The 12,022-nt window shown below is 35.8% G+C and overlaps 1 protein-coding gene across 1 annotated transcript; it reads left to right on the forward strand.

The window, feature by feature from the left end:
• Positions 1 to 371: 371 nt before the first annotated feature.
• LOC130236223 (myb/SANT-like DNA-binding domain-containing protein 2) lies at positions 372 to 8,810 on the forward strand. The gene is made up of 4 exons (XM_056466877.1): positions 372 to 824; positions 3,776 to 4,031; positions 6,992 to 7,055; positions 7,138 to 8,810. Exons 1-4 carry the CDS (start codon positions 384 to 386, stop codon positions 7,994 to 7,996), a joined length of 1,620 nt encoding a protein of 539 aa, XP_056322852.1. The 5' UTR covers positions 372 to 383; the 3' UTR covers positions 7,997 to 8,810.
• The last annotated feature ends 3,212 nt before the right edge of the window (positions 8,811 to 12,022 follow it).

Genomic DNA, 12,022 nt, shown 5'->3' on the forward strand with positions numbered 1-12,022 from the left:
TTTCTATATATAAAAATAAAGAATAGAAAATAGATTTATAAAGTGATCTTTTGTTTTAAAAAATAAAATAAAAAATAGATTACAACGTAGCTTAGAATATAATATGAATTATATGTATAGAAGAATTAGAGAATAGATAATTATGTTTATTATTAGAGAATTTAGAATAGAAAGTGATACTGTGTTTGTGGCCATATAATTTTTATAAAACAGCTGTACTAATATTGCGTATTTATATCATTTCTACGCGATATTAATATAGGACTGACTTCAAAAATAACAGAAAACTCTGAACTGTCATAATGAAGCCGTCGGTCGTGCCTGTAGTGAGTGCACGCGCACGCTTCCTCTCTCTGCCCCCTCCCCTTAGCAACAGAAGCAAGATGGCGGCCCCCAGTAACGCTGAGCGTTCTCCTGATCCATCGGTGCCGCTGAAGATTCCCAAAACCGAGGTTCCTTCTCCGGAATCCGAGGATCTGAGTGACAGTAACCAATACCATTCCAACCCCTCCACCCCTAACAGATTCTCTCCTCTGAACGTCGGGGTTTCGCTGTCCGGGGGCGCAGGCCGAAGCGGATCGGCCTCTGCTTCCAACAGCTTCACCGCCTGCCGGGGCATGTCCTGGACCCCGTCCGAAACCAACGCGCTGATCGCCGTGTGGGGCAACGAGCGGTTGGCGGAGGCGCGGATGCAGCAGCTGGAGGTGGCCGGGACGGTGTTTTCTGGCAAGGCTCCGGGACCAGCGATGTACGAGCGAGTGTCCAGAGCGCTGTCAGAGCTCGGCTACGAGAGAACCCCGTCCCAGTGTCGAGAGAGGATGAAGGTAAATCAACACAGACACCAAATAACACATCCACGCACATGGCTGTCACTCACATATGCTCGGAGACTTGTTGTCATGTCTATTTGGCAGTTGCTTTTTATTACACAGAGCTTTGGTGGAGCTGTCAAAATCAAAAGCTTATGCTCATCGTGTTGACCAACAGAGGTTTGGTGAAGATAACAAAAGCAAAACACAAGACAGTGATTGAGAGACTGAATATTAGACATCACACATTGAAATGACATATTAAAGCTTCAATGTTTAATGTGCTATAAATTTTAATCACGTATGTTTTCCATTGTAACACTATACATGAGCGAGTCATATAAGTATTACTTATCATATTTTATACACTATACATGAGCAAGTCATATAAGTATTACTTATCATATTTTATACACTATACATGAGCAAGTCATATAAGTATTACTTATCATATTTTATTATTTATTACTCTTACTGATTTACTTTTATAATAGTGTGTCTAATTGTTTCAAATCACATACATTGTTAACACTTTTCAATATAAGGTTGTATTAGTTAATGTGTTTATTTACTGACATGATTGAACAATGCATTTATTATAGTATTTATTCATCTTTGATAGTTAATGGAAATACAGTTTTCATTGTTAGTTCATGTTAACTCATTAACACATTACTTTGGATATTAATAATGCATTATTAAATGTTGAACTATGATTAAATAATGCTGTAAGTGTTGTTCGTACTCAGGGTTGCACAATATATTGTTTCAGTATCGATATTGCAATGTGATCATTCGCAATAGTCACATCAGGACATATGCAATGTTGAGTTTGTATTATAATTTATCATTTGCATGCGTTTTTGATGCCTGTGATTGTATAATGATTTTAAAAGCATTCGGGTTTAAAAGAAATTGTACCATTTGTGACCTTATCTATGATTAATTTTGTTGAATTGTTTTTATCATTCAGATACTATATTTGAATATTGTTACGGGAAATGATAAAACACTTTATTTCAATTGTATCTTTTTCTTGGTTGTATTTATAGACTGTTATGCATGCAAATACAACAAGTTTATTGATTGTTTATTGGATTTTATGGAGATGCAAATAGTTAACATTCATCATTCTCTGACTAAACACGAGCATGAAAATACAACACATGCAAATGCAGAAATGCACTGCAAGTAGCACAGACAACAAACGAAAATGCTAGATTGTTTATTAGATTTTATGGTGATGCAGAATCATCCCAATCAATCTAACACGATAAATTATATCCAAATAGAGATATTAAGTAATCTGATGAAATTGTATTCATATTGCAATATACAGTTGAAGTCAGAATTATTAGCCTCCCTGAATCATTAGCCCTTGTTTTTTCCCCGATTTCTGTTTAACAAAGAGATTTTTTTCAACACATTTCAAAACATAATAGTTTTAATAACTCATTTCTAATAACTGATTTATTTTATCTTTGTCATGATGACAGTAAATAATATTTTACTAGATATTTTTCAAGACACTTCTATACAGCTTAAAGTGACATTTAAAAGCTTAACTAGGTTAATTAGGTTAACTAGGCAGGTTAGGGTAATTAGGCAAGTTACTGTATAACGATGGTTTGTTCTGTAGACTATTGCAAAATATATAGCTTAAAGGGGCTAATAATTTTGACCTTAAAATGGGTTTAAACAATTAAAAACTGCTTTTATTCTAGCCGAAATAAACTTTCTCCAGAAAAAAAAATATTATCAGACATACTGTGAAAATTTTCTTGCTCTGTTAACATTATTTGGGAAATATTTAAAAAAGAAAAAAATTCAAAGGGGGCTAATAATTTTGATGTTGACTGTATATCATAAAAAATGTTTAAAAATTGCATTGTTAGATTTTTCCAATATCGTGCAGCCATATTCATAGTCCATGTTAGTAAATAAATGTTAGTAACTTCATTATCTGTTGTGAAGTTTGACCAAACAAGTGTACCCTTTTTGTGCAAGTGGCCTACTTAAAAGGCTGTCATATAGTATGTGTGTGTGTGTGTGTGTGGTAATTAGTATATAATAAGTAAGTAGTTCTACTACAGTGTGCAGAGGGCCCTTTTGTTGTTGTTGTTGTTATTGTTGTTGTTTTTTTTAACAAATTCCATATGATTTTTCCCATAATTCAATTTATTAATTTTCTATTTTGAATGCTAACACTATTTAGATCCAGCATTTGAATAATCATTTGTAAAATAACAGTGACGATTGCTATAAAATGAAAGATTTTTATAATATTAAATAAAAAGTATAAGGGTGCCACAATGGCTCAGTGGTTAGCAGAATCATGCCATGTTGGCGCGGGTTTTCTCTTGGTGCTCTAGTTTCCCCCACATTCTGAGGACGTGCTATAGATGAATTGGATGAACTAAATTGGCCATAGTGTATGAGTGCGTGCATGAATGTGACTGTGTATTGGTGTTTCCCAGTATTGGGTTGCAGGTGGAAGGGCATCTGCTACATAAAACATATGCTGAAATAGTTGGCAGTTCATTCTGCTGTGGCGACTTCTGATAATTAAAGGACTAAGCCAAGGGGAAATCTTATATTTCATCGTTAAAGCTTCAAACATTCAATCATTTCTTGAAACTGAAGGCTTTAAAATGCTTGGCGTGTTTACATATTAACAGATGTAGAAAAAATACATGTAAAGTGCTAAACTTTTACTCTATTATGGTCAAAATTTGCAGTTAATGCTTTCCAAACTCCAGTATCTGGTCAGCTATGATCCCTCCCTAAGGCACATGTGACTATTGCAAATGCTGAAATAATATACAATATCAAAACTATTATGAAACTAAATATATTAAGCAGCTCTATTATGATTCCACAATTCTATCTGCATTTTCTGGTTAAATGTGTCATCTTCAGATTTATTTCAGATTTTACATCATGACCTTGACCTCTGTGTTCTGCAGACTCTTAGACGGTGTTATAGCCGAGTAAAGGAGCATGGCATTGGGAAGAGGAAGAGCAGTTACTCCATCGAGCAGCTGGAGAAGGTCTTCGGACAGGGAGGTTGGGATTCCCAAAGCTGTCAGCCTGTGCTGATCAACAGCAGCGGCCTCTACCAGGAGATGGAGTCAGACGGCAGCACAATGGAGGATTACTCTCAGGAAGACTGGTGCAATCAGGACCTCTCCGCGGCCTTCAATGAGGGAGATATAGAGACAGGTGAATGCTATAATATCGTCAAAATGCAAATATGTTTAAAGTAATACTTTAAAAGTTCTCCCTAAAGAGAAGTGGTGTAGCCTGTTGGTTAAAAATGTGAACTGAAAATGTCAACTTGTTAGCTTTCAGAAAACAGAATTTCACATAAAGCTCCACATATCATTTATTTACATGCTTTGATACATACAGTATATACTTACACTATAATTCCAGATGGAATAAGTTGAATACGAGTGACAGTAAAGAATTGAAACTGAAAAATTCACGTCCGATAAATGCTGTTCTCTTTATGTAATGGTTTTGATTGAATTATTTCTATTAATCAGATAATCATGAAAAAAAGTATTGGTAAATTGTAATGATTATGTATACTGTACAGTCAAGCCTACCAGCAAGGGGTTTTTTTTGGACCAGAAATGACACAGGGTTCTCTCAAAGATAATAAAACAGTGTACAAAAACATTTCTCTAAATGTTTAAGTCAGAATTTGTCAGGGGTATGTATAATTTCAGGTTTGACTCTATATATGATGCACACACACAAAACTATGGAAAAAATAAAGAGACTCTTAAGAAGTCTTCGGTTTCTTCAATTTACAATGTATAGTCTATTTTCAAATGAAAACAATACAAATGTTTCCATTTCAGTTGAGTTAAGAGATAATAAGACAGATAAGACTGTAATATTTGGTAGAATAACCCTCATTTTCAGTCAATTTTAGTTTTTCCTCCAATAATTAAATTCCCCAAATATCGATTACATTATCTATGTCTATATAATATCTATTATTCCAAATCTGTCTAAAATCAGCTCATTTTATGCTAACCGCATAAAAAGGGCACATGAAATTTGACATGAAATTACACCTTTTTTATGTTTTAACCCACACCCCCTTCCTTTCCCAAAGCATCCAAACTCAGTTATACAGGTAAATGTGTTTCCATTTCAGTTGAGTTAAGAAATAACTCTAATATTTGGCAAAGTCCCTTTAAGGCAAGTCATTTCACTTGGCGGCCATCTTTGAAACACATCTCAGGCAGTATGCTCGGGCATTCTGTCTGAATGGGGAAACATCAAATTCTCCAAAACTGCTTGCCAAGCTTTCGACTAAATTTCATATTAGGAATCACCAATGAAATTAAACAACAACTATCCCTTTAGTTTCATTTCTAAACGTCCAAATCACACAAAATCTGCAGAAACTCACGCCTGGTCTGAGCCCCTCCCCCGGAGTATTGTCAATCTATAGTGATCGTTGATTGGCTTCTGTACTAGAAGTTGGGATTTATTCACCATATAGTAAGTGACGAGTGACACGTCTTGTGTATTCTATAGTCTTTGTATTTGGTAGAAAGCCCCTTATTTTCTGTCACAGCAAATCAAAACAAATGACTGTTTTTATTTGAAATGTGCAAGAAAAATTATCAGACATTTTACAGAATACAACAAATATTAGCATTGTATTCAATCACATACCTAGTAAATCCAAAAAGTCAACGTGTTATTTTTTCCACAGCTATATCATTTATTTATTGTTCAATAGTATTACAATTTAATATAATTCTGACTCTTCCTCCAATAATTAAATTCCCCAAATATGTTCCATGATCTATATTTATATTAGATTAGATTTAGATTAGATTCAACTTTATTGTCATTACACATGTACAAGTACAGGGCAACAAAATGCAGTTTCTGTCTAACCAGCAGTGCAATAGCAGCAAGTGCAGGATATAGGTATAAGTTATAAAGTGAAGTTATAGAAAAATTATGGTAATATTTACAGATGGATGTAATATGAACATTATATACAGGTTGTATTAGCTATGAACAGATTTACAATAAATGAATATATGTACAGGATGCTATTAATAATCAGGAGTGTGCAGATAGATAAACATAATTACAAATGTCCATGTGCTGTGGGTATGTCCAGTTCAAATAAATGAATCAGTGCAATGAATATGTGCAAACTTTAAATGTGCAAATGTTAAATAGTGCAGTGATTGTGAGGACTATAAGTTAGAGGAGTGTGGGGGGTGTATTGGGGGGGCAAAAGAGTCAGTGAGGGGCAGAGTTCAAAAGGAAGACAGCTCTGGGGAAAAAGCTGTTCCTCAGTCTGCTGGTTTTTGTCTGCCGGAGCCTGAAGCGCCTGCTGGAAGGCAGGAGAGAAAACAGTCTGTGAGCAGGGTGAGAGGTGTCCTTAAGAATACTGCGTGCTCGACGCAGACAGTGTTTCTTTTGGATATCCTCTATGGCTGGCAGTGTAGTCCCTGTGATGCGTTGGGCAGTTTTCACCACCCGCTGCAGTGCCTTACGCTCAGCAACAGAGCAGCTTCCATACCAGACTGTGACGCAGTTGGTCAGGATGCTTTCTATTGTGCAGCGGTAGAAGTTCACCAAGACAGCTGATGAAAGCTGGTTAACATCTATCATTCAAAATCTGTCTAACATCAGCTCATTTTATGCTAACCTCAATCTCAGATTTTTTTTTTTTTACTTTTTTATTGTAAAAAAAAAAAAGCCACATGAAATTAAACTTCTCTTTATTTTTTACATTTTAACTCCCCCAAAGCATCCAAATTCAGTTATACAGGTAAAGATGTTGATATAATTGGACAAAGAGAAATAAAACAATATACTGTATTTCCGCATACAAAAATAAATATGTGCACATATCAGTCAGTCAATCAGTAGCATGAGAGGTATTTGTTGCTTGTGCCAATGTTTGATTTTGTTTCAGAAACGATATAAACAGATTCCAAATTTTCTGGTAGTCCTTTAGTTTGCCCCTTTATACTGTAGATTATTCTTTCCAGTCAAATGTAATGTGACAAATCTTTCAACCATTCTTTCTATATTCTTCCAAAAGAGTGCTATCGAATGTCTTGCAACAACTAGACACACTTCAATCAAATACTCAGATTTTCTAATATAAATTTCACTGTTTATTCTAACAGAAGAGAACCAGCTTCCAAAGACCCGAGTCCTTCAGATACGACTGGAGCCGTCTGAGCACACACAGTAAGTCCAATCCTCTGTACATTTTCCAATACATTTAAACGCACAACCGAATATTATCTTACACGCACCCTTCTTCACACAGACGCCAGGAAGTGATGCAGAACGTGATGCGTATCCTGGATTCTGTAGAAGTCAAATGGGAGCACTTCCAAACGTGGACGGACTTCTCCCGCCTCCACCTCTCCAACAAACTTGCCATTTTCGGCGTAGGCTACAACACCCGATGGAGAGAAGAAATCCGGTACCATTACGCAGAAATCAGCTCGCAGGTCCCTCTGGGTAAGCGCCTACGTGAATACTTCAACCCAGAGAAAGCCGAAGGAAGGGTCATCATGACAAAAGTGCAGAAGATGAACTGGAAAAATGTGTATTATAAATTCCTGGACATCACTATTAGCGAGGCGCGCTGTTTGGAGTTGCACATGGAAGTCGAGTGGATACCGATTGCACAGACGAGGGCGACCGGCTGCAGTAATGGCTCCCAATATCTCTTACCAGGGGGAATCCCCAAAACTTACGGCCTGTACGCTATCGGCTACGAGGAGACAAGCCAGTCGGACAATTCAGATGAGAAAATTTCTCCTTCATCAGAGGAGGAAGAGATGGACAATTGTGAAAGCATTGAGAAGGACAAGAGGACGTCCGCCAAAGTCACATACTGTTACCTCGGTATTGCGGAGGAAAGGACGCTACAGCAATGCCTGTTCCAGCACTTTCAGAATTCAGGAAAACACTACGGACGCGGAGAGCCGTCGGCTATAACCCGGTTCCTGCAGGACAACTGCGGCCGCCAGGCCACAGAGGACACGCTTTCTGGATTACACATCTATATTAAATTCATCGAAGTGGAGCTGGACTTTCTCTCCGCTGGATCTTTAGTGGAATGTTTAGAGACCGCCGTCGGTTATTCGTTAAAGTTCAACAAGAAGGATGCATTGTAATTTTGAAGCTTTTTAAAGCCAGGATCCTGAAGTTTAGACTTGAACTTAAAGTATTTATGTTGTGCGTCTGTTGGGAAAGAGGGTGCTTTGCAGTATTTTTTTGTTATCAGGGATTGTAAATGGAAGCAACTGCCTTTTATTTAAAGGGATAGTTCACACAAAATTGAAAATTCAGTCATTGTTTACTCACGCTTCATTTGTTGTTTGAGTTTCTATCTTCTGCGCTGTAAAATTGTTGGGTTCCACACAATCAATTTATGTTGGGACAACATGAAGGACTTAAGTTAACCTATTAGTTTTTACAAATTTAGGTAAATTGAACATAAAACAGTTAAGTTATCCTCAAGTAAAACTCAAGAATTGTGCTGTTTCAGCTTATTTTAAATGTGTAGTTTGAACAAATGGCAAACACATTTTTTTGAGTGTGTGGAACATAAAAAAGGTATCTTTGACTTCTGTAGTATTTGTTTGTTTGTTTTTTTACTATGGAGGTCAATGGTTTTGGTTTGGAACCACTTGAGGGAGAGTGAGGAAATAGTGAGTAGATTTGAGTGAACTGTCCCTTTAAATCTCTCCAAATGCAGGAACTGTCCAGAAAAAAAAAGAATCCTCAACAAGAGTTCTTAATTATTCTAAGTATAAAGTCTATCTATATAGAAGTATAAATATATATTTAAGAGTATATATTGATATTGTCGAGCATTCCAGCATTTACAGTTTTAACATTCAAAGAATGTTTTTCACAAAACGTTTATTGATATTTGTTTGTTTGTTTTTTATTTGTGAGATCACACAGTGTCTTTATGTATTGTTTCCAGGTCACAGTCTTGTTTACATGTTTGGAAGGACAAAAAATAAATTGATGAATTGAAGTGCTGTTTATTCGCTGATGATCTATAAATGAATATTTTTCTTCCTTTTTGGAGATATATGAAGGACAGAAAAGTTGACCAATATATTTACATTATGGGAGGAAAATTGGGAAACTAGTTGAGAATTTAAAATTTCTCTGCATTTACCATTTACAGTATTGTGTTTGAGTAAACTGTAATTTTTGTTTTATTCTGTAAACTACTGATGACATTTCTTCCAAATTTATTAATAATAGTAGTAATAATACCATCTATTTAGGCACCTTTCAAAGCACTCATGGACACCTTACAGCATATTGCAAGCACAACATAAACTTACAAGCAGTAAAAATAACAATCAACATAATATTAAACCAGCAAATCATTAAAAGCTATCCTAAACAGAAACGTTTTTATCTGAGATTTAAAATTGGAAATAGAGTCCACCTGGCGAATGTGCAAAGGCAGGGAGCTCCATAACTTTGGTACTGTACAACTAATAGCCCTGCCACCAAATGACTTCGTCTTAAAGTTTGAAACAGATAACAATTCAGCAGAAGATGATCTCAGTGAGCGCAAAGGAGTGCACAAATGAAGAAGATCAGAAAGATAGTGAGGTGCCAAGTTATGAGGAGCTTTGTTTGTTAAGAGGAGGATTTTGTATTGTATAAGATAGTGAACAGGGAGTCAGGGCAGGTGAAAGTGAATTGGAGTTATGTGATCAGAAGCACACAAGCAGGTAACTATCCTAGCTGCTGAATTCTGAATTAACTGTAGTCTAATTTAAATTGTTTTAAAATATTGTCATTTATATTTGTTTCCATAAAATAACAAAAAAGTGCCAGGTTTGTTGATTCATTCATTCATGCTTTCATTTTCTTTTTGGCTTAGTCCCTTTATTAATCCTGGGTCGCCACAGCGAAATGAACCGCCAACTATTCCAGTATATTTTTTACACAGCGGATGCCCTTCCAGCCGCAAACCCACTCAAACATGGGGAGAACATGCAAACTTCACACAGAAATGCCATCTGGTCCAGCTGGGACTCAAACCAGCGACCTTCTTGTGAGGTGACAGTGGTATCCACTGAGCCACCGTGCTGCTATGACACCATTAACTAACATAAACATATAATTAATAGATACCATAGTACACTGTTAGCTAATTTTAGTTTATAGGATCGTTGTAAATTGTTACCACACCGTAAAAATGTTATGACAAAAAGTCATGACTACAAATGTTTTTATGTTACTTTAACTTATTTTAATAAGCTAATCAGGTTTCAATCACATTTTTAAGTTATGTAACGTTTAACTTAATGTTTTAAGTTGATTTAAGTTGAGATCACTAAAGGTCCATTTGATTCAGCTTAAAAAAATAAAGTGACAAGATTTTTTTACAGTGCATTAATACATTCATTTATCTTTATTGAGTGTGATTCATTCATTCCCCTTCAGCTAGTCCATGTATTCATCAGAGATCGCCACAGCGGAATGAACACCAACATATCCAATTTAGTTCATCCTATTTAGTTCATCCAATTCACCTATAGCTCATGTCTCCGGACTGTGGGGGAAACCAGAGCACCTGGAGGAAACACACACAAACACGGGGAGAACATACAAACTCCACACAGAAATGCCAACTAATTCGAACGAGCGACCTTCTTGCTGTGAGGCGACAGGCGACAGTTTGTTTTTGTGACCAGCAGATGACGCAGCAGATCTTGTAGTGACAGTTAGATGTGTCCATTAAATAAACGTCTATTAATTTCACATTCTGGAGTAGTAAATTATGCATTAGTGAGCCCCTAAGTAGTGCAAGTTATAGAATCTGTCTAACATTTGAAGTGAAGTGCATTTTGTAATCCTAAAAGCATGCAGTACATTAGTACAATTTGACCCCGGTGCAGTGAATCATGGTACAATTCAAAAAAACTTTATAGTGTTTTATTTAACAGTGTGCATTTTCACTTTGAACTGTTTGTGTAGTAAACCTCTTTTGTGGTGTTGCAAAGGTAGCTGAAGTGCTGGCGTAGGTCGAGCATGTACTAAGAGAATCAATAATTCAAACGCAAACTCTAATTTCCCTGCTTAGCCTGTCATATGAGATGACTTTCTCTCTCGACCAGAGAGAAAAAAAAAACACTCCCAGAGGAGCTTGCAACACTTTAATCTAACCACAAACATTTATTATTATCTTTATTGATTCATTTCTCTGGTTAAAGTATTGATTGAGTAAAAGATAAGTGTTTCTACATGTATATCGATCCCAATGTATTATAGTACATTTATCTCATGGGTGCTTATTCGGTCTCCTTGGTTGTGTAGTTGTGTAGTTGTGTTTTTATTTTAATTTTATATCTTTATTTAGCTTTTTAAAATAATAATAATAATAATAATAATAATAAAAATAATAATAATGAAAAAACGTTCTGATATTAACAAATTAAAAATTGATACAAAATGTATTAACAAAATAACCTACTAAAATCTATCTCCGCAGTTAAACAATAAACATCAGGAGCTATTTTACAGATATTAATAAATTAAAGATAAGTAAATGAGTGAATAATGAGTAAAATATTATTACAGAAATATATAAATAATATGTCATTGTGTACTAAACTCAGATTACCTTTTTTTAGACATTTGAAAAACTTAATATTGGAACATATACAAATAAATAGTCATTGATTTTCCTTCGGCTTAGTCCCTTTATTCACGAGGGGTCACCACAGCGGAATGAACCGCCAACTTGTACAGCAAATGTTTTACACAGCAGATGCCCTTCCAGCTGCATGCCAGTACTGGGAAACACCATTCACACGCATACACACAACAGCGAGTTTAGTTTGTTCAATTCACCTGTACACTGTAAACCCAAATAAATTGAGTCAAATGAAGAGTGATTCCCTCAGTTCGTTTGAGTAACGGGAAATCGACTTAATAACTGAGTTGACCAAATGTGGTCTCTTCATTGAATTAACTTAAATGTTTAATCACAAATAACGTAAATGTTGAAGTCTAGATCTCTTAAAATGGCTAATAGACAAACCTTCCAAATGTTTCAGCTTTTATATTCTTTACTTACTCGCAGGGCCGTTTATATCGAAGTTGATAAATAGCCACACCATGTTGGTTTCGTAACATCTACTTTTTACCAGGTGAGTTGT

Source organism: Danio aesculapii, chromosome 10 (assembly GCF_903798145.1).
Source record: "Danio aesculapii chromosome 10, fDanAes4.1, whole genome shotgun sequence".
Lineage (NCBI taxonomy): Eukaryota > Metazoa > Chordata > Actinopteri > Cypriniformes > Danionidae > Danio > Danio aesculapii.

Bases quoted from the DNA above. Each gene is read 5' to 3' on its own strand.
- LOC130236223 (XM_056466877.1), top strand. From the start codon at position 384: ATGGCGGCCCCCAGTAACGCTGAGCGTTCTCCTGATCCATCGGTGCCG. The intron at 4,032-6,991 runs GTGAATGCTATA...TTATTCTAACAG, and splicing joins TGAGGGAGATATAGAGACAG to AAGAGAACCAGCTTCCAAAG. The intron at 7,056-7,137 runs GTAAGTCCAATC...TTCTTCACACAG, and splicing joins GAGCCGTCTGAGCACACACA to ACGCCAGGAAGTGATGCAGA.